This window comes from Drosophila santomea, chromosome X (assembly GCF_016746245.2).
Source record: "Drosophila santomea strain STO CAGO 1482 chromosome X, Prin_Dsan_1.1, whole genome shotgun sequence".
NCBI classification, from domain to species: domain Eukaryota; kingdom Metazoa; phylum Arthropoda; class Insecta; order Diptera; family Drosophilidae; genus Drosophila; species Drosophila santomea.
In genome coordinates, this window is record NC_053021.2 from 347,474 (window position 1) to 370,719 (window position 23,246).

Below are 23,246 nucleotides of genomic sequence, written 5' to 3' on the forward strand. Positions count from 1 at the left end.
GTCAAGATTCAATTATACTAATTTAGTAAGCAATGGCATCCAAACGACAAATTACTTGGCATATTTATTCTTAAAGATTAATTTTTAGCTTATTTTTTCCATTTCCTCAAGAAATTTTTAGTAGCTTGTATCGAAAATGTAATGGCTAATCCCATGAACTCTAACCCTCTGTGTGCTAAAATCTGGCTTCCAAAAACCAAAAAAAAATGGTTTTTAACACTAGAAAAAATTGTGCAAGAGAGAATCATAACAAAAACAGTTAACAGCTTTTGTAATATTTTGAATATGCTCAACATACAAAATTCAAATCCATTTATGTAAACGATAATGTTTCATGTTTTGCACGATTTTATCTAAATAGAGCACAAAAAGACAAAGCGGTAGAAAGTAACGTGAAAGTAAAATTAATATATATATCATATACATATATATATATATATATCGTATACATATCCTAATATATGGCAATTTAAACTAAGTAAGCAACTGAATCTAAATAAAATAATTATGTTACGCAAATCGGAAGAAGCCAGCAATGGAGCTGTAATCTCATCCATCTCAAGCTTCCTGATCAGATGAAGGTGAAGCGCATAGAAGCTGTGTGAAATCATAACCCATCGTTATTTCCATAACATCATTTTCGGTATATATACTTTGTATATTGGATACTTTGTACTTGGACTTGTGTTAACTTGCTTTATACTTTTGCTCCAATAGCATTTCAGCTGTGTAACACCTTGGGAACGTTGACTGATAAGGAAATGCGTAAGGCCCAATATAGAAATGCTCGTATTAAGAACTCAGAGTTACAGAAGTGGAATTGTGTGACCCAGTTGGGCTATTGCCTTCGCCACTGTTGTCGTCCGAGCCAGGATCAAGGTCACGTGGCGATAGCCGCCTTATCGCCCATCCAGCAGCTCCAGTGGCTCTCACTTTACTCACACACCACACCACTGCACACCACACCACCGCACACCACACCACCGCACACCACACCACCGCACACCACCGCACACCACACAGCATACAGCAACTACAATGTCCGGCGATCCCAGCTGAACTGTCGCTCAAGCTTTATCAGGGGGTCCAGAACCCAATAGATAGTTGGCACTCGTCGTGTTTTTGTCGTTGTGTCGCCGTCGTTGCTGTCTTGGCTCATCCACTCCGGCCTCGCAGTCGTGGATTCTACAGCATTGCGAGCAGATCCCATCTAAGAGGTCCTAGATCACATGCAAGATGTGGTGGAGCCGTAAATTTGCCTCAAGGTCTCTCCGCCTCCACCGGCTCAAGAGCACCGCAAGCAGCGGAAGCACCGGAAGCAGCGGAAGCAACAGAAGCACTAGAAGCACCGGAAGCACAGTCCCCAGGGAACCGGAGCAATCTCTGGGCATCATTGGAGTGCCCTTCGCCAAGGGGCAGGGAAAACAGGGCGTGGAACTGGCCCCCGATCTTCTCCGGCAGAGCAGTCTGCGTCAGGTGATTCAGAGCAGTCACGGTGAGTCATGGAGAGCTACCTCCCTTCGGTGTTCGAACTTCAAAAGGATTCGGCTCCAGAAACGACGATTGCTGGTTTGGAATGGCATAGGACTGCTTTGAGCAAAATCAAAACGAACGAAATCATAGAAGCTCTTACTCTCAATTAAAACAACCATTTCATGTCGGGGCTTATATACGATTTTATTGACCAGATGGCCTGGTGATACGGGACTACGGGAATCTGCAGTACGCCGTAGACGAGCCCCTTCTCCAGCAGCAGCGTGTGCACTACCACCACATCCGCAACTACGCGGACTTCATGGCCTGCAATCGGGCATTGATTGAGCAGGTGAAACTGATGCTCGCGGAGAACACGCAGTTTCTGGCCATTGGTGGCGACCATGCGATCGGCTTCGGTGAGTTACCAACCTCGATCCTACGTGATCCCACATGATAGAATCCCAAATGGAATCGCGTTGCAGGATCCGTGGCCGGACACCTGCAACACTCGCCGAACTTGTCCCTGGTGTGGATCGACGCACATGCGGACATCAATCTGCACAGCACCTCGCAGTCGGGCAACATCCACGGCATGCCCGTCTCCTTTCTGCTGGAACAGCTCCGTAACACCTGGCAGCACGCCGGCCTCCAGGAGATCGCGCCCAACTGGTGAGTGTTCGAATAATGCGCTTTTTACGTTTTGCTCAAAATAATGTCTTTGAGTCCTTGGCGAGGGCAAACAATCGAAAAGTTATTAATCAGTGCTTCAAATCATCAAAACAAAAATGGGCATAGTAATAACAGGGTACGAGTATTCGCGTTAACCCGAAAACACCAGTACACAACGCAGCGCAAAAAGTACATTATTCAGAGATCGTCTTACGGCTAGACAAGTCGCACTTAAGTCTCTCGGAGAGTCATTTATTCCATTGCATTGTACTTAATATATATATATATATTATTTTTTTTTGGGTGGTGGTTTGCTGAAGGGTGGTTCTTGGCGGGGGGTTTGTTCGCCTTATCACAGTTGCCTTAACGTACTATGACTTATTTCTTTTATTGACTCCTGTTTTTCGATTTTTAACTTTTTGATTTTTCGGTTTTTCTATTTTTCGATTTTTCTCTGTTTTCATTTATATTTTTTTGTGCTTTCCTCAGTCTTTGCGTGTAGTTGCTATCAACCTTTAATTTGCTTATTTTTAGAGTTTTAGACTTTTTGATTTTTAGATTTTTGGATTTAATTCACACATTGCTTTTTGCCTTGGGCAGTTTCCGTTTTTCCGTTTTTCTTTCGATTTTTGGAAAGTCAGTCGAAAAGTTATTCAAAATGTCAACTGAAGAACAACGATTAAATCAGAGATCACAATGTAAACAAGGAAGCTGCGGGGAAATCAAATCCCGGAAATCAAACAAAGATTTCAGCTCTACGTTCTCTATAGGGTGGCGCTCTATAACTAGACATTATAACATTATATAAATAGATAATGATATAGGACCACTGGGTGGAGGGTGGTCGTGGTCGAGGCTCTTCGGTTGCTGTTCGTTTGCTCTTCGGCTCATTGGCATTGGGATAAAACTTAAATTCTTCTCGAACTGTAAGCTCGAACTCAAAATGTACAACAAAGGTTTATACTAGGTTTAGAATACTCCTATTCTTATTGAAAATATGTACGAGTATATATGACAAATCACAAATAATCACATTGTACGGACGAATGACTGGCACACGATGAAAACCGAAATAAGAATGAAAATCGAAATCAGATTTATTTACATCAGTCGGAGATTGCTTTAACTTCAATTAACTCAAGAAATATATTAATTTGCGTACTCAATCGAGTATAAGTCCAAATAAATAATATTTCTTACACAGAATAAATACTCTAACGCTTACTACGATTGTATTTGCAAAAATATGAGGTCTTTCAAATAATACCAATATATTTTATGTTCAATGTTCGAAAAGATAAAAGGCATCTGGATCGGATCGGATCTATGTAAAAACAAATGTTCACTCAACGTTAGCAAGGGTATAAAAGTTCGCTGTATATTTATCTGACTACTGAATACCTACTGATAATACTGATAGGTAGTGATTGTGAAGACGGTGGATTGCTGGTTTGTGCTTGCTGGTTAAAAATGAAATCTATATACTAGAAAAAGCCTTTAAGTTCCAATTCCTTGAAATTTGAAATTCAAAATAATCTGTAATCTATAATCTGTTATCTGTAATCAGTTGCTCGCTTAGATTTTCTTATTGAAAATACAATCCGAAACGTAAGTGGTTCCTGGTTATGTACGTGTACGAGGAATACAAATCATGTGTGTGCATCGATTGGGATTTGAGAATTTGGGAGATTTTTAAGATCCGGGATTTGGAATAAAGGACTGGGTGGGATCTGTGGACATCTGTGGTATATGCTTCAAATAAGTACAGTTAATATTAAGTGTTAATCAATGAATCAATCAATCAATATATATACACAATCATTATCGCTTTAACCAAGTAATCAATTAATTCAATTGAAATTCAACTGGAGGAAATGTGTTTGAAAATGTTTGTTTTTTGGTTGTTTCTTTTTTCATAAATTCAATTCAAAATCGAACGAACAACAATAACACACACCTGGAAATAAATCAAGAGAAAGAAATTAGAAATTAGAAAATTCTTTATAAATGATTATACTTTTTGCTGCAGGATATGCAATGTGTTAGCTTTACAGTTTTTATTTTGCTACAAACAGATCATCAATAAAACGAGATCAATAAAACCATTTAGAGAAATCATCAGTTTTGCTGCCAAATGTTTATTGGGAAAAAATGTGTGCCAAAATTAGTAGAGATCGGCGTTAGACTTAGCCGATTCTCGATGCGCTATCTTCTCCGATTGCTTACTTACCGAAAATCACACGAAACAAAAATAGTAAGTGAGGATACGTACAATACATAACGTACAATGTATAACAACGGCAACAACAAACTTAAAACCGGAAGTCCGGAAACGGAAACCAAAATCGGCTACATATCGATCGGTAATACATACATGTGTGCCTATACACACATCTATACATAAATATAAATATATGGATATAAATATAAATATATTTAAAAACACATGTGTATAGCTGCAAACATATGCACAACGGAAGGAACGAAAGGGGAACAACTTAAATGCCAAAATCGGAGCAGTTTGTCTTCCTTATACGTATACGTAATGCGTAATGCGTAATGCGTAATGCCATATCATCATCATAGTTTTATCTTCCTTCTCAGCTGGCTTAATACGGTAGGAGCAAAAAAGCGTACGTGAAAATACTCTGCGCGAAATCATAAGAGCAAACAAAGGGTATACTCTTTTCGAGAGAGTGAACACACAACAAACTTAGGCATATTTGGAAACTGAGTGTGTAATGTGGGTGTGTGTGCTAGTATGACATACACTGTACAAAATATATTCGGTAGAAAGGAACCATAAATGAACAGAGCAGAAACAGAAACAGAACAGAAACATGTCTGCGATGAAAAATGTTATTAGATTATCAGAAAAATTGAAGAACGCAAAGAACACCCAACCTATGAATGTAAATTTGGTCCAAAGACAATCTCAAAAGTGTAACTCAATTAAAACGTTGAAAGAATATCGAAAATAGTCTAAACTGGAACTGAAACTAAAACAAATCAGTAGTAGAACAGAACCAAATGTGGAAACAAAAGTTTGGTGTGTCTGATATGTACTATATAGAGAGAAATACATATATATGCAAAAAGCAAGAAAAACTCATAATCGTATATTTTTAAATACATTTATAATATTAATATCTTTTTCTCATTTGCTTGTATTCGTTTTTTTAGTGTTTTCCATTTTGAAATATCATTTGAAATGTGATAAATATTATTAATTAATTAATTAATTAATCGATATAAATATGTTAATAAAATAAATTAAATAGTTTCCTCTTTCTCGCCGTCGACGTCGTCATTATCATAATCATTTAATCATAATAATATATAGAAAGGTATATTCATATACTTGTTAATGATTGGTAAAGGTATCCTTTGTGTTTCGTTAATGCTATCGCTAAGCATCTCCAGTTCTCTGCCCATTGCCCATCGAAATGATAGATAAACATGGTAAACTGTGCTCTAAGAATTACAAAAATTACACAGAATTAAGCAATACAGAGATGCGGGACAAAATCATACACAGAAACTGTTGCAATATATGTATCCCCATCCCCGCCCCACAAATATAATATAATATAATATAATATAATGTATAAATTAAGGGAGAGGTAGGAGAGACCGTACTTTCTCCGCTAAACTAAACTATGAGATTCATTTATCATAAGCGCTAAACATAATGGCATTACACAAATTAAAAGTATTTTTCTTTGCACACAAATAATATCGCAACTGGCAGAGTCTACACCAAGCAACAAAAACTGGAATGCTGGATTGCTGAATTGCTGGAATGGGCTCTTTTTACACGGGGGATACCCCCATTCTTAGATCGCGGAGTTACGAACCAAAGTTACTAAACCAAACACGACTGACTGACTACTGACTGGGAATGTCTGAATGTTTGAATGTCTGGGGATAATGTCTTTTCTTTAGGCTGAGATCAACGGATTCCGATGGCACCTCTTAGTAGATGGGCCTTGACTAGATCGATTCCTTCATCTTCGTGTAACTGTCGGAGGATTTGAGGTCTTTCGAATAGAGAGAGACAGAAAGACACAGAACGAGAGAGAGAGAGAGAGTGAGAGTGAGAGAAAGAGAAAGAAAGGGAGGGGAACATAATATAGGATTTGGAAAAGAAGAGGTTTGTTAATCGTAAGTCGTACAGTGTTTAAAAAACAAACAAAACCAAAAAACAATAATAACAAATAAAAATGATGCTAAAATTTTCATCAAGATTTCTTTTTATTGAAAGAAAATTTTTCTTGGATTTTTCCTTATTTTTTTTTACTTGTTTGGTGCGGAAATCAAATAAAATCATAAGAGTAAACATGTTTGTTGCAAAATTAGACAAAAAAGCAAAATACACAAACCGAAAAAAAAGAATAAATAAATAGGTGGTACTAAATAATAATAATAGTAATAGTCAAAATATAAATATTCGATCGATAGGATTCACAGGAGTTTGCAGTAACATACGCACAGATCGCAGATCCAATATTGCTAGAATATCAACTAAATAGCTGTGTTGTGTTGTTGTTGCTGACAATTGTGACAATTCAAGTGGGTTTGGCATAAAATCATAATTTTAAACTAAGGCTGAAACATAAAGGGGTTTTTGGTGAAACAAAATCGAAATAAAAACGAAATGAAATACAACGTACAAAATTAAATATAAATATAAACCGCACATTAGCGTGAATAGAGACGTGTATCAAGAAAAGGGGAGAATGGGAGGAGAGAGTTGGAAGTTATAGATTTCATATAGACTTGTATAGATCGTTCTATCTCTATCTCTAACCCCCTCTCTCTCTCTCTCTCTATCTCTCTCTATCTGCCTGCTTGTCTCTCTGTTCTTGTGTTGTGTGTGTGTGTATAATTAGACTAACTCTTTATCATATCATTATCTTCTTCTTCCTTGTCGCTTGGTTCAAATCAAGGAAATATTGAATTCAAATTGAATTAAATAAAATTACGTAATTATAAAATACAATAAATAATCTTTTTTGTTTTGTTTTCGTTTGTTTTCTGGGCTCTTTGCTCACTTAATAGGTAAATTGTTGGTAAAGAAAAATTATGAGATATTAATATGTATATGCATGTGATACATACACAGTTTCGCTTAAAAAATAATTGTTGTATATATTTTCTTAAATTTTGTTGTTGTTGCTGGGCTTGCCTTGCATTCTTTCTTTCTTTTTTCATCTGTTTTGTTTTGCGGTGTATAGAATAATCATACAATTATGTTACATAAGATCAAATATTTTATGATTTCATTTCTCGTTTTCCTCACCTAACGAAATTATAATTTGAGATACTTGAAAATTTGTTGCTGTGTTTTGCCTTCAGTTGCATTTTAAAACTATTGCACAATAATTATAATTAATACAATTAATTTGATCATCAATGACAAACAAATATGTATACATATACATGTATGCAAATAAGGATTCGTTAATTAAATTAAATTAAGAATTGTGTCTGTGTGGCGTGTAAAAATATGTGATGACAGAAATACGAACTAAACAAAATCAAGTACTATCCTGGCACAAGTATTATCCTGGCTACCACAAGATATCCTATTCTGTTCTCCTGTTCTTCTGTTCCACAGAGTGTTCTTAAGTGGGTATATAAATAAACTAGTTGATTGTGTATAATGTATTGCATTTTCATCTGGAAATCTCCTTTGACGCTTTCCGCTGCCTTGCTTCTTTTTTGTCTTAGAGGTTTCAAGTGGGTAAATCTTTGGAAAGGGGAGAGCAGGCGGCTTCTATCATTCCATTCAATCGTTTTATTAGCTACAAATTGCCATAGTTCTTTTGGTTTTGATCTACTATTCCTCCCTATATGCGGCTGCCTCATCGTAATAATATTCTTGTTTTCCATCTTCTGACTAGAGTTCTTGTTGCGAATTTTGTTCAAACAAAAAGTATTTTTTACCCTATAATTATTAAAAAAAAATAGATATATATATATATGGTAATATACATACGTCTGATTACACATAGCGCTAGGTGACGTAATAATAATCAAAGTAAAATAAATTCTATTTCCTATTCTGCTTTTTGGATGCCGTTCCGTTCAATTCTGTTTTCTGTTCAAAGTTTGTTCAAACTTTGTTGAAACTTAGGTCAAGAATTTATGCTATTTGGAGAGTGGTAAATGAACTCAAAACGGTTGCGGGTTTCCTAAGGTAAACTTCGAAAAAGAAACTAAACACAAATCATTTGTATAAATATGCATGGTTGGGTCTGACTGGTTTTGTTTTATGGGCTGGATGCAAAAGCTTAAGTATTAAGTTCAATTCGTGTACAAAGCAAACAAAGAAATCAAACAAAACCAAATTCAAATTCAAATTCAAATACGGAATATAGAGTCCAGAATCGAAATTATATATATACTGATGTTTATGTGTGTGTGTGTGTGTTGTGTTGTGTCGTGTTGTGTATTACTCTCTCGCTTCAACTATCCATAGAAGCAAAGAAACATACAGAAGTCGAACTGATAAAGTAACGCAAAAGATCCACAAAAGTTGTAGGTTTGGACACGGGTTTGTAGTAGGGTCTTATATAAGCAGGATGCGGATAAGTCCTTGTCTTTACGCAGCCGTTTTCTTTGTCCTGTAGCACCTAACTTAGCTAGAAAAACCTCTTTGCTATACTTTTTGTTGTTGTTACATAAAAAATGGTTGCTGCTGCTCTACTTTTGGTTTTCAGTAATTTTTTGTGCTACGCTTTGTTTTTAACGCTAAAATTGTTTTGGTTTAGCAAGTGTTTTGTTTTGTTTTAGTTTTTCTTTTGGTTTATGCTTACTTGCTCCTTGAACTATACATTATATAAAGTATATAAGGTGTGCCTTCGCCAGCATCGTATATAGCGTGGTATATATCTGCAGGCACCTGCACCTGTGTGCACACGCGCACATTTACAGTATCAATATTCACTAACAATTATTTACTTTAGTAAAACATTTTAAATTTGCGCATAAATTATTGTATTACTTTTGTTTTCACGTCGCTAGCTTTCTGTCATTCATTCTTCATGATTTCTATATGCTTTTGCTTGTTCAGTTCTCACTGAGTTTACTTGTGCTTGATGGACATAAGTTTGGCTTGATGCAATCGGAATTCGTTTCCTTAGTGTAGAAAACAAATACGAAACATAGAAAACACTTTAAATGTCTATATTTAGTTGTATATCTAGGCAGACATAGAATTATCGCATATACATATGGATAAACATATATTTTTAGAATTATTAAACGTGCTCGTTCATTAAGTATGTAGTTTTTATGTTTATGTTTATGTTTATGTTTCTCGTAATACTGTAGCAGCCTCCATGTTATGCATATATATCTACTATATGCGCGATCCTCCTAATTGCCCCTCAAATACTCTTCATCCTGCGCTCACTTTTTATCATCGATCAAGCCAAACTGGTGTCCTTCAAGCACCGTATATGTATAAAGTGTAGACACTGAATTCCTCTATTTTCTTAATTCTGTTTTGGGTTTTAGTATCAAGAGATTCAAAGTTTTTATGGTAGAAAAAGTTGAAGTGTAACAAACAGATTTGTTGTTTTGCTTTCTTTTGTTTGGAAGATTTCATTGCTGCGTTTTACTTAGAGTTAATAAATTTTTAAAATTTCTCATTTTCTTTTTTGCTAATAAAGTTAAATTTGTTTTTTTGTTTTTGTTTTCGTTTTTGGGTGTGTGTTTGGTTGATTTCTTTGTTTACGCTTTGTGACTAGCCAACTGACTGTGCCAACCTTTGACCTTTCACAGCTGCCACTGCCACAGTGTGTGTTTATGTTTCATTTTGCAATATTCCCTTAAAATCTCATTGTTCTCATACTCATACTTATACTCATTCTGATTCTCGACCCACTGCCTTTTTGCTTCTACCGAACTCTTTAACTTCTTTTGTTTGCTTCGTTTAGTTAATGTTTTTACTTAAATGCTAAACAAGAAGAATTTTTCTATTGCAACGCTTTTGGCCGGCGGTTTTTGCGGAGATTTGTATTTTTTGGGGATCTAGGGTGATTTCCGCCGTTTCGTTGTCGTTTAGTGGAAAGAGTATTTTCTCCTGCCTGCACTTTCACTTTCTCGTTCTTGTTTCTCTTTTCTTGTGTGTTGTACACATACTGTTTTGTTGCGCTTAGTTACCGTTATACCATGCATATTTATATATGTGTGTTGTGTGGTCAGGTTGTTTAGATTCAAGATAATGGTTGGAGTTGGAGTGGCGGTTGGGGTTGGGAACGTAACTCCCGCTGCGTCCACGTCCACATCCATTTGGGTCGCTGGCGCTCTACTTGGCTTTGTTGGTCTTGAAGCTGACCTGCAGCACCCGATTGCCCATGGTGTAGCCGTTGAGCGCCCGAATGGCCATGGCCGCCTCGTCGTAGTTGGTCATCGAAACGAAGCCGTAGCCCTTGCACTGATTCGTTGTGGGATCCTTGACAATCTTCACCGATTGCACAGCTCCAAATGGACCGAACAGCTGCCACAGCGCAGCCTCCTCCGTTTCCGGCGCCAGGTTGTATATGAATATGGGATACGCGCCGCCAGGCCCACTGGCCAGCGTTGTGGCCGCCGCCGCCGCCGCTCCCAGTCCATTGGGCAGCATTACGTCCAGCATGTCGCCGGCCATTGGTGAAAAGCGGGCCAGACCCTTGTTCACTGGCGTGTGCATGGCGCCCCCGATGCGTCGCACCAGTTGGGGATTGAGGAAAGCGGGCAGCTGCGGCTGGATGATCTTACTGGTGCTGCCAGGCGTATTGGAGAACTTTACCACTATGGGGTCTGTGCAGCTGGATGGTGTGGTGCCGTTCAAGGCAATGATGGCCCTTGTGGCCTCCTCCCGCTTATCGAATCGAATGAATCCCACGCCCTTCGTCTGCGTATCGTTGCCGGCGTTCTGCAGAATGCGCGATGTGATTATGGCTCCGAATGGCGCGAAGATGGCCTCCAGTTCCTGCTGGGTCATCGTCTTCGGCAGCCCCGACACATAAAGGTTGGCGCCTTTGATAGCATCGGACGACGGGCGGGCAAACGACACCTTAATGGTCTTGTTCTGCAGTCGCAGACCGTTTAGAACATTAACAGCCTGCTCGGCATCTTGCGGCCGGACATAGTTAACGAAGCCGTAGCCCAGGCTTTGGCCCTTGCTGGGCGCCTGCGGATTGAGTGGATCGATGTAGACCTGCGACTTGTCGCGTATCAGCTTCACCGACTCAATCTCGCCGACGCTGGAGAAGAGCGAACGGATCTCGTCCTCGGTCATCGTTTGCGGCAAGTAGTTGACGATGAGGTTTGTGCGCGTCTCCGTGCTGCCGTTGCTGCCATTCTGCGATCCCGATCCAGCGTTGCCATTGGTATTGGGCTGCGCCTGCTGCGGCTGGGGCACCACAGCCTGTTGGACCGCCGCCTGTTGCACCACCGCCGCCGCCTGCTGTTGTTGCTGCTGCACCACAGCCTGCTGGGCCACGACGGCCTGCTGCTGTTGGAGCTGCTGGGTCACGGCCGCAGCGGCCGCGGCCACCGCTTGCTGTGTCTGCTGCTGCTGCACCTGCAGGATCGCCTGCTGCACCTGTTGCTGCTGCAGTTGGGCGGCGGCAGCCACGGCGGCTGCATTCTGTACGGGAGCGGCGGCCGCGTTCGTTGCTGCCACTGCTGCCGCTGCCGCTGCACTCTGCATCAGCTGTGCCTGTGTGTCCACTCCGCCGCCAGCTCCGGTGTTTGCCATAATAAAGTCCACTGAGTGATGATGGGTGGTGATTGAGTCGGGCAGAGTCGAGTAGTTTATGTTGGTTGTCACGACCAACGCAGGGGTGGGCGCATGGAAAGAATAGTTAAATGTCAAGATTAAAACATTTGCAAAATGTGTTAGTAGTTTTTTGTTTTCTGATGGGTTTTAGTAGTTATTCAGTGGATATTTAGTGGATGTTCAATCAGCTGTGCTTTGATGGGGAAATTGTTGGACTATGTTAGACTAGATAGTTTTCAGACTCTGACTGCCTATTTAATAGACCTTTGTGTATATTCGTCAATTAACGCGGTTATCCTGCGAGAACACAATTCATCACCAAATCTTGCCTCTCACACTAAACTTTCAATTTCTGGGCTTGAAAACAACTTCGATGAAACGTTGCTGATTAAGTGATGAGTGCACGTTATTCCTTTGTTCAGGGAATAACGGTCGGCCAAAGAAGCTTTCCTCACAGGCGCCGCCCAGCGCCCCACTTTCTCATCCGGCCGCTCTCTCTCTCTCTCTCTGCCTCTATTAAGTCCTCCTCTCTCCCCCACACCCCCGCGCACTAGAAATCATAGCTCTGCAGACACGAGAACACACACTCCAAACACACAGCAAACACACAGCGAACACACACCTTCGGCACTGAAGAAGCAAACTTTTCTCAATTTACGCTACTGCTGAGTCGGCGATTAGCGAGCTTTTGTTTGTTTAATTAATCCGTTCACTAGTTTTAAGTTCGTGTGATAGTGATACACTGATATACTGTGTAGGTTTGGGAAGTGGAGGTAGTGAAGGTAGCGGAGCGAAAGCGAGACCAGATCCGCCGCGTCACAGGAACAGGATGCTTCTGGGGCGAGCGCAGGACTTTCTGGCACGGCTGTGCGCTGTGGCCGCTCTTGCGCTCCCTCCCCCCCCCTCTGCCCCTCTCACCATCCTCTCGGCAAATTGTTACAGCGCTCTCTCAGCGTAAGAGTGAGTGGCGCTGTGCACCCCGCCCAGTTATGTAATGCGGCGAGCAGAGGGTTGAGGGGCCAGGACATGCGAGAAACCAACCCGCACCCCTTGGAAAAACACCATAAATGAGCAATAGGCGGTAGACCAGACCCACCCTTAGCCAAACAAGTTGTAATACTCCGCTTGGCGAAACGAAACGAAACGAAACGTAGAACGTGGAACTTAGAACGGGGCAGCTTCTCCAAGTGTACGAGCGCAAATTGCCGCCGATAAGGGTTAAAAGCACGGCATTGCCACCCCCTAAGCCGGCTCCGCCATTTACATGCCATTTTGGCGAGGGGTGCGGACAGCAGAAACAGCAGAAGAGCTGAAACAGAGGCTTAGGCAGAGGGGGCGGCGAGAGAGGCTGAGCAAGAGAGACAGAGGCTGCTGCTCGGAACGCGCGAAACCAGCGAGTGTGTCGGTTCACTGAACTACTCGTAAGTGCGACAGGGAGAGAAAGAGGGAGAGAGAGACAGGGCTGTCTCGAAAAGCGATCGCTGTGGAAATGGCAGATATTTGATTTGCATAGAGGCACAGTGGAACCTCGATAGCGCACAGTATGTTAGGGCTTAGGTTAACGCATTTGACACTTCCAAAGTCGTGCCAGAAACTAGCTGATTTGGACTTGAAAATTGATTCCTGATACCGCGTTTACTTTTGGGGATGCTTTTCTTAAAGCTTTGCGGGTTTTCCCTTATATCCTCTTATTTTCATTCATATGTATAGCCATTGTTAAATGCAATAGGCGACCAAAGTAAATAGGTTTCCCACGCCATCCCGACACGCACCTTTTCTTGTGGTGCTTTTCGAAAGAGTCAAAAGGTCACGCGCCATGCCACCCTTTTCCGCCTGCCTACCTTTGGCCCAGGATTACTCAAGCAGCGCTCTCGCTTACTTCTTAACTATCGCCATGGCAAGCCAATTAGAGTCGGGCACCGATAACACGATAACACGAACTGCCGAACGGCAGGAAGAGCCACTGGTGTAGCATAGGCATACAAATATTACTAAGCTCTGATGATTTAAATTACGTTTATCTTAAAATTCTTAATATGTTCTGCAGTTGGGGTTTGGCTGTGTTGCCTTGACACCGCGACACCGCACCCCTCGAAAAAGTCTCTCTTTCGTCCTGCGATCTCGTCTGTTCGGCCCGTCGTCTTTCAATACTCACTTGTTTTAGTTTAGAGAGCGAGTGTGTGTGTGTTGTTGGTTTTGGGGAGCTGGTTGCTTGTTGTTGTTGTTGTTTGGCTGAGCAAACAAGGCGAACTAATTGCTAAGTTCTCTCTGCAATCGGATATCCTTGCGCGCGCGCTCTCACGGCGCTCCTCCTTGCTCTCTGCTTCGCTTTTCTCGCACACACTGTTCGGTATCTTCGGTAGTCCAGGACTTTGGTGTTTGTTGTAATGTAATCGGTTTTAATAAATAAACGCTGGCGTCGCCGTCGCTGACGTCTGATGTGGGCAAAAACAAAAGTAAAACAAAACAAAAAGCGGTAAATTCGATGTGTTTGCTGGTTGCTTGTAGTTGTAGTTGTAGTTTAAGTTGTTTGGTTTTAGGTTTTAGTAGGGGGTGTTGTTCATGTTTGCGGGCCAGTTTGTGTGCGTGCGATTGTTATCGCCAATCGATATTATCGATTTTTCCCCCAACCAGAGCATTCAATTCATATTTGACTGGCGCAAAAAAGGCGTACAAAAGTTGGTCTGCGTGCAGATACGCATACATATACACATGGCGTAGCGAGAATACTTTGTATATACAATACTTTTTAATACAATTCTATTGTGGAGAGGCCTTCGCTATGGCTATTTGGGCCTTTAGCAACCGCTCTTCACCTGCACTGATTTAGATATGTTTGTTGTTGTTAGGTGGTGGGCGGAGGGCGGAAGGGCGGAAGGGGCTTTAGACTTTGTATGGCTGATATTGTTTTTACAGGCACATATGAACACATAATAAATAAATGCGTGTGTATATAGGTATCTATCTACCTATTTCGAGCTCTCTCCCACACAAGCATTAATACAGACGCACACTGGGGAAAAAGAACTCATCAACTCATCGTTGCTGTCGTTTTTGGACACTCCTTTGCTCCTTTGCTGTGAATCAAATCCTCTTTTGCTGTTGTTGAATATTGCTACTACTACTCAACTTGGCTCTGATTCATCTGATTCATGCATGCGTGCGTTCGCTTTTATGGCAACCGGCGTTTTGTTGCAGTCAACAACTACTCCGCCACCCACACCCACAGCCACACACACTCGCACACACACTCGCACCCACCCTCTGCGCTGCGCTCAAAAAATGTCTACTTCTAACGGTTAGTTGGTCGTGTTCCTCCTCCGCTTGTTGTCGTTGTTGTTGTTGTTGATGATGCGTACAATGCTCCTTGCACATAAAATCATAAAATCGATATGCTGCTAGCTGCTAGCTGCGCCCTCTTCGGAACTGGCTTCTCGCTCTAGCACTCGGCGCTCTGCTCTCCCGCACACGCAAGCACACACACACACATACACACACAGATTTAAATTTGAGCAGCAAGTATTTAGAGATACACAGCTCACAGAGGCGTAGATCTGAACACATCTACTATCTCCGCACAGGCCGCCCCCTCTCACTCTGGCCAACCGCCGCCCATCTCTCCTCCACTCTCCTGCGCTCTCTTTGGGAGGTTCGCTTTTTCCTCCATCGAATTGCATATTGTTGTTTTGCCTATTAATATTCGTTTGAATGTATACAACTTACACACATCACACACCCACTAACAAAAAATAGATATAGGTACATATGGATATATGCAGACACGCGGATTATAAGTGAGTAAATTGCACAATTATGCAGCGCGACGCGATCATTAGGAACAAAAAAAAAAAAACTCAGTTTCATAGTTGTTGTCTGATATTGTTATCATTGGCAGTTGCAGTTGTAGTTGCACAAATCGTGGATATCCATATCCTGGGGATATTCTTACATTTCGCTCGGCGTGAGATGAGATTCGGCCAATGGCTGTTGTCAGCTTCCAGTTGTAGTTGTAGTTGTAGTTACTTCTGATGGAGTCAACTCAACGGTTATTGTCATGCACTGCTTAAAAAAAATCAATTGCGGAAAGAGCACACAAGCACGGTATTTGGTATTCGATTAGGATTTGAGATTTTCCTTGCTTTTATTTTCTTTTCCTGTGGCAGGAGCGTTCAAACCGCGGCGCACGATGGTTGGCGTGGAAATGAAATAATGAAATGCGAAATTGAGGCATTGACGGTTTCGGTTTCCATTTCCACATAGAGCAACCTCTCTCGCTCTGTCGCTCTCTCTCTCTCTCGGAGCGAAGGTGGAAAGTGGAGAGCGAAAGAGAGCGGCACCATGGGCGTATCTGCACGCCGTAAGGAAGGGGTGAAATGCTACTGGTTTTCCGGAAAGCTGGGTTTTAATATATCGGACCCATCGGATCCAAAGCTCCAAGTGTTAGCTTAAATTGTGTTTTGATAAATACGAAAACTTATCTCTAAACTTAACTTAGACCCCTTTCGGTACACCCCTGGGCGTCGGCCACTCTCTCAGTGGTTTATGCTGTATTCAAAGTTTTTCATGCTTCGCGATACAAATGCAACCGATCAGCAATGCTTTCGTTTTACAACGCGATGCGAAATGCATCTTACCCAAAAACAGATCCCAAATAAAGCCGTAGCTTAGGTTCACAGATGCACGGTGCAGTGGGTGCATTCGAGTGGCTAGGCTACACTGAGAGCCAAAATGGAGGTGGTGGTGGTGCCCCTTCTCGAAGCAAAGATACATAGATTGAGAGAGAGCAGAGTAGAGAGCTCTTGTCCAGTTTAGCGACTTGAGTCCACTGGAGCAGCGAGCAGCACTAACTTAGTTGGTACGACTAGCAGATGAAGAGATGAACTACAAACGCAGCTAGTACAAATAGAGGCCACCTATCAATCGGCCCAGAAGCAGGAGCAATTGGAAATCATTGCGAAATGTTGGCTCTTTCCGTCGTCGAGACGAGGTCGTCAACCGTTTTATGATGCATGCGACCATTATCCTTACAAATCAGTCGCGTTGTAAGGGCTGTTTTGGGTTTATGGTTCCGTTTCCGTTATTATTCTTTTTGCACTATCAACCACCAACGCCAGAGGTTAGGGTGGTTTCTCCAGGCAGTACTGCTCGTACACCCCCTACGAGCTGAAAGCCAGAAGCAAGGACCAAGGACCCAGGAGCCAGGACCCATATCTAAGAGCCGGTTTAGTTTCGAAGTAATGCAATTCGGCCTTTTCCAATATTTCCCTTCCCTTCGTTTCCCTTCGTTTCGTTTCGTTTTGCTTCGTTTCGTTTTGCCTCGTTCGTGTGCTTCATTGCTCCTGTATTCGTTATTTGCCACTAGACACGCCACACAGTACGTACATACATGTACATACATGTACATATATATTAGTATGTATGTACATGCTGTATGCCATATATCGCATGTAGCCACCCTCGGACTCCCCCAATCCTTGTAAACTTCCTGTTCCATGTGCTGATTTTTCCTTTGCCAGTTCCAGTCGGACGCTCTGTTCCAGTTTACAGAGCGAAGTGCGGTACAGTGAACTCATGCCGTGTGCAACTCTTCGCCATAAGCATTTGGTTTGGTTTATTTTTCGAATTTTTTAATGGTTTTCAGGACCCGTTTTGTCGTGAAGATGTAAAGCACATTTAAATTTGATCGGATTGCATTGTCTGCCTTATCCAGGCTGCACTGCACTGCGAGAATTGTAACGCAACTTTGGGCCGGGGGTGGTTTTTGATGTCCTTCCAAAGGGTGGTGTGCTGTGGTGCCAGTGGCAACGGAAATGGGGTGGAGTGGCGCTATTGCTGCCCTCGAAAGATACGCGGATTCAGATTCAGATTCAGACAGATCGGCGTCGCAGAGTGTTTGGTTAGCATACAAATGTACACATATGTATGTACATATGTATGCAAATATGCAAATGTACGCCCTGCGGTGTGTGAGTGGGGGTAAAAACGAGGAATTGGCAAAGTTCATAGCAAAGAAATATAGCTGGTTCATAATGACTAATAAATAACTGCCAACACTTTTGTGTAGGGAAACCTATAGGATCCATAATGGGATCCCAGTTGGCGGCCACGTGCTGTCCCCGTTTTCTTTGCCTTGGCCACCCCAAAGATAGGCAATACGCTTTTTTATTCATTTTCTGAAAAGGGAAGCGCAATGGGAGCGAAATCGAAAGGGTTGGGTCAGCTAATCCGTTTAAGCCACGCCAGAAACAAACAAAACAAAAACAGCAAAAGGCCCGCGTTACAACAAAGCGGGATTAAAAAGCATGCACAACAACACGAGGTTACAACAAAGCTGGAAAACGCCTGGCGGATGTTGATGGGGAGGGGGAGGGGTGGGAGGGTCTGGACTTTTTCCCGGCTCAAAAGAGAGAGCCACCCTTAGCGATGCAACATCGTGGCGGAAAAACGGGAAAACAAAGCCACCTAAATATCATGCTGCACTGAAAGCTAGGAGCCACAGGAAGAAGGATTCTGCTCAACTTTCGCTGTATCAACTTTTTCTTGCCAGTATTCTAGTATTGGGATAATGACGCCTACGGCGCTTTTAACGTTTCACGTTCCACTTTCCACGTACCAATGCCCAAATGGCCATGATAGCAGCTCGAATCCGGATTGAATCCGATCTGCAGCCGGCGGCAGATGCAGTTTTCCCCGAAACTAATTGTAATAATCATAAAATTACCATAAGACATCGTAGGCCAGGTTCGTAGTTCGGAGCAAAGAAGGATCGATGCAGGAACTGGAAGCATTGAAGGCGATGATGAAGGGATGCGGACACACAATACAGCAACATACACACTTATGAACGGGGAATCGCAGGACATTCGACACTGAATCGTGGCATGTGTTTCACCTCTCCCTCCACTCACTCCACTCCCTCCACTCACTCCACTCCAATGCCGCATTGCTGGCGGCATTGTTTTCCCTTGTCTGCCATGTTTTTGTTGCCGTTTTTCCGTGCTGCGTGCTCAGACAATTTCACCTTTTGGCAGTGCAGAAAGCCTGCTCTCCTTCCAAATGCCATTCGGCTGCAGTCCTTAGGGTTGCGATCGTGCCACAGAGCCAACACCTGGCCTACTAATCAGGGGCACGCATGTCGAGTGCTCGTGGATCGGGAGTCAGCTAGAAGTTTTCAAACATTGGCCTAATCCCTTCAGCTTCCCTGCATTGCTAAATTTTAAATAATAAAAAGATACTGCTAGGGAACCAATCAATACTGATAGTTTATGTAAGATCCAGTAGTAAAAGAGATCCTGACAATAACAATAAGAATCGAGCGCTTTTCTGGAGCATCGCCGAGCACTCCAGCGAACTCGTCCTTCGAGGGCTTCTTCTGCTTCGTCTCTCTCTGCTTTTCAGTTCAGTGATCCCTCGACTGGATCCCACGACTATTTGCTTACGTGTCAGCTGCTGGCGACCCACCCGTCTATCCTCCAACTATCCCTGTTCTGCATAGGAAAAGTCTCAAAGGACTTCCATCACGCATTCCTATAGCTGCTAAGGATATTCTATATGCTTTCCCTTTGATGATCTAACTACTTTCTGTTCTGTTCTGTTCTGTTCTGCTTGCCATTTCAGCTTGCCCAAGGATCAGTTGGTGTACATCGGACTCCGGGACATTGACCCCTACGAGGCGTTCATCCTAAACAAAGTCGGAATACGCTACTATGCAATGGATGTGAGTGCACTGAGCCAAAAACCTTTAACCATTAACACAATTTCATTTAAACACATGACTATTTATGAAAGCCTGGCTGAACCGAAAATGTGTAAAGGGAGCATTCTCAGCTTTCTCTGTACTATATTACTCAATTTGGTGTTTACTCGAATTATTGTTTGCTGTGTAGAAAATAGAAACTAGAAACTAGAGAAAGGCATCTGCACCTAGAGCCTAGGTAGAAAGCATGTGTCGTCCGCTTCCCAAATTGCATTTCATTTCGTGCATTCCAGTTTGGTTTCTCGGTTTCTCGGCCCTACCAAACCGAACCCATCCGATCCGATCCACGCCGATCCCTTGCAGTCTCGCCGCCAGTTGTAAACACTTTGAAATTCCGGTTTCTTCCCCTATTCCTGTTTGAAAGCAGGACGGGCGACTGGCGACTGTCGACTGGCGAATTACACAGAGATCACTCGTCCTGCGTCCTGCGTCCACCGATGTAAGCTCGGCATTTATAGGGGTTGTCGCCGACCCTACCATTACCCCCTGTAATAGGACTTCCGATCCGATCCGATCCGATCCGATCCCCGATCCCGAAACGAAACCAAAAAACGAAAACGAAAATGGGAAACGGTGGTGGTGACTCACACAAAATTACGTGCCTGGCCACATCCGCATCCGCATTCGCATCCGCATTGGGATCGGATCCTTGTCAGAACGGCTCGTTGCCCATTATTTATGGCTCGTGCAAAATCGACATTTGTTGAAAAATGCCCTAATGGTTTAATGCCATCGCTCCCGATTTGGCTTCGCCCAAGCTGCGAATTTATTATCGATCATTAATTCAATCGGAATTGGAATATTTCACAATAGATTTGCGAAAATGAGACAGAAGAGTGGGTCGCACCGTCGCTGATATTGTACAGTCGCGATAAGGAAGAATAAGCCAACTTTTCGCTTTGGGAGCCATGAGGAACATTCACATTCCCTTTCCCTTTTCCTTCCCCAACTCCCTTTAATGCTGCCTTCAATGCTCCACAGACCATCGACCGGGTGGGCGTGCCCAAGATCATCGAGATGACGCTGGACGCCCTCGATCCGCAGAACAAGATCCACGTCAGCTTCGACATCGACGCCCTGGACAGCAATGTGGCGCCCAGCACGGGCACCGCGGTGCGCGGCGGCCTCACGCTCCGCGAGGGAATCAGCATCGTGGAGGCACTCCGGGACACCAAGCGGGTGCAGGGCGTCGATCTGGTGGAGATCAACCCGAAGCTCGGCAGCGAGCGCGACGTGCGCACCACCGTGGAGTCCGGCCTGGAGATACTGAAGAGCATGTTCGGCTACCGACGCTCGGGGCGCTGGAGCAACATCGACACCGGAATCCTTGGCAGCGATTAAAGGAACGCAACTCGCCCGGTTTTGAGCTTAACATATTAATATTTATGTACAACATTCTTGCCATATTAGTGTGTGCTTTTTTTTGTTTTCGTATCTTAATGAGACAATACACCATTTGCGTAGAAAGTTTCGGTTAGTGCTTTGCAGACTGAGATTCGCGGTTGCCTAGAACAGCTGACGACCGGCTGAAGAGCTGCTAAAGAGCGGCTTTGAGCTTTGGCGACGTCGTGGGCAAATAGGCCGAGATGTCCACGCTGGCCATCAGGTTGGCTGTGTGCAGAAGCTCGTTGACGGGCGGCGCGGTCCCGACCTTCGCGGAGAGTGACGACGGAGCAGCAGCCTCCGGAGCAGCGGCCTTCCCACTGCCCAATCGGTTGTACAGAACCGGAGCGAAGGTGCGCAGCAGGCGGCGTTGGATGCCCAGAAGAAGCTCATTGATCGCCCCCGAGATGACAATGATTCCGGATATAATGGAGCACAGGCGGATGGCGAAGGTTACTAGGTGATCGCGGTCGTTGTCCACCATAATCTTCAGAGCCGACCAGTCGTACTTGAAGTAAATGCCAGGGGAGCCGTACGAATTGCGCTCGGAATCTGTGCGTAAACGTAATTAGTTATTGTCAATTGATGTACTCGTGTACTTTTCCCCATTCTCACCTAGTTTTCGCACGTTTTCGGTGACGGCGTACTGAAAAGCGTTGATGGTGGTGAAAGTCTGGTGGATCTCGGTGGGCACAACCTTCAGGAAGTATTGCACTGTGGTAGCCTCCTCGTGGATGACAATCTCGTCGCCCTCCAAGGGCTGCACAATCCTCCCCGAGTACTGTCCAAAGCTGAGCCGGTTAATGCGATGCGTGAAGTTCGCCGGCATGCGGCGCAGTTCGATCATCCAGTGGTCCTCGAAGAGCCCCACAACGGGCTGAGCTCCGCCCACGAGGTGGAGCACACCGGCCACTTTGTTGATGCCCAGCGTTCCGTGCAGACGACACGCATCGAATTTGCTCTCCGGCTGGACGTTGTGCTGGCCAAGCAGGTCCACAGCTAAGGGCAAGGCTCCTGGTGGCGGGGCAGCAGGCATCTGCGAGGCACTCTCCCGCACCGGATGGGGATCCCGCATTATGTTCTTGAAGAGCACATCGGCCACCGAGTGGAACTGCTCGCGCAGGTAGTGGTTCTGCATCTGGATGGCCTCGAACTGCAGCCGGTCGTGTTCGGACATCGTCCACCAGACGCCCTCCCGCTGCAGAGTCCCATAGGCGAACACGTCCTGCTGCGTCTCGTCCATGAGATCCACGCCGGAGAGCGAGGCGCAGGGCATGGCCACCGTGATGTCGACGTGCATCTGCACCTGCTCGTCCAGGGCGATGTCCGGCTCGAACTGGTACACGATGTCCGTCTCGTGCCAGTAGTAATGCAGCTCCGTGTACACCAGGTAGACGATCAACAGGCGGCTCAACAGGGATACTGTGGAGTGTGAGTGGATAGAGTATGTGATTAATGTGGTCAAACCATGTGCCACGTCATGCTTACGGGTGCCTCCGATTTCCGTGGTCTCCGTGTACTTCTCGGGCACCTTCTTGAACGCGTCCAAGTTCTTGGCGAACTCCAGGAGATTGCTTTTGTCGCCGCGGTAACGCAACGTGGCCGTCATCTTGGTGCAGGATTGCTGGTTGGATTCGGAATGCTTCGGAAGGTGGCGGGAGCTATAGTCCCGGCTCAAGGGCTAGTGCTACCTAGTGCTACTAGTGCTACGCGTTTTATAGCTCAATTCAGTTCCTCCAAGCGCGATTTCAGTTGCATTGCCACGTACGTTGCAGCTTTCCGGGCACTGCCACGCCCGCCGTTTCAGCCCGTTGCGCAAGGGGGCGGAATGTGCGTTGGTGTGGGTGTGTGGCTCCGGACCTGTGGCAAGTCCCGATCCCGATCCCGATCCTGGTTGTACGCTTTCCTGATGCCTAGCAAGTAGGCGGCTGCGTAAATAAACAAATGTAAGAAAATTGATTTGCAGCCGGTGTGTCGATCAGCTGTGCTGCTGCAGAGTTGCCAGACGTTCGGACGCATGAAGTGGCAGAGTGGTTCAAAACTTGGCTACAACTTGGTCAAACCATAATCACCCGGTGATTGTGGTAGGGAAATTGGGTGGTACGTGGTGTGAAACTCGGATGCGTGCTGTGGCGCCACCTGGTGCCGAGCCTCTGAACTGCACTTTCGGTTTCGCCCTTTGAATAA

The 23,246-nt window shown here is 44.0% G+C and overlaps 3 protein-coding genes across 5 annotated transcripts; 1 reads left to right on the forward strand and 2 right to left on the reverse strand.

The window, feature by feature from the left end:
• The first annotated feature begins 1,123 nt into the window (after window positions 1–1,123).
• Window positions 1,124–21,143, forward strand: LOC120455413 (arginase-1). Its single transcript, XM_039641558.1, has 5 exons — window positions 1,124–1,495; window positions 1,689–1,892; window positions 1,959–2,145; window positions 19,538–19,637; window positions 20,658–21,143. The coding sequence occupies exons 1-5, from the start codon at window positions 1,237–1,239 to the stop codon at window positions 21,015–21,017; spliced, it is 1,110 nt and encodes a 369-aa protein (XP_039497492.1). The 5' UTR covers window positions 1,124–1,236; the 3' UTR covers window positions 21,018–21,143.
• On the reverse strand, window positions 7,978–16,131 carry LOC120455411 (protein elav). 3 transcript variants are annotated; one of them, XM_039641553.1, is made up of 3 exons: window positions 15,870–16,131; window positions 14,076–14,355; window positions 7,978–11,910 (listed from the first exon to the last, which is right to left on the reverse strand). In XM_039641553.1, coding segments are annotated over exons 2-3 (1,449 nt in total). In that variant the 5' UTR covers window positions 14,077–14,355; window positions 15,870–16,131; the 3' UTR covers window positions 7,978–10,462. The 3 variants fall into 3 exon arrangements, with proteins under 3 accessions (XP_039497487.1, XP_039497488.1, XP_039497489.1); XM_039641554.1 differs by lacking the exon at window positions 14,076–14,355; XM_039641555.2 differs by lacking the exons at window positions 14,076–14,355; window positions 15,870–16,131 and adding an exon at window positions 12,543–12,883.
• On the reverse strand, window positions 21,037–23,058 carry LOC120455412 (endoplasmic reticulum-Golgi intermediate compartment protein 2). The gene is made up of 3 exons (XM_039641557.1): window positions 22,548–23,058; window positions 21,675–22,481; window positions 21,037–21,611 (listed from the first exon to the last, which is right to left on the reverse strand). The coding sequence occupies exons 1-3, from the start codon at window positions 22,666–22,668 to the stop codon at window positions 21,214–21,216; spliced, it is 1,326 nt and encodes a 441-aa protein (XP_039497491.1). The 5' UTR covers window positions 22,669–23,058; the 3' UTR covers window positions 21,037–21,213.
• Between the last annotated feature and the right edge of the window lie 188 nt (window positions 23,059–23,246).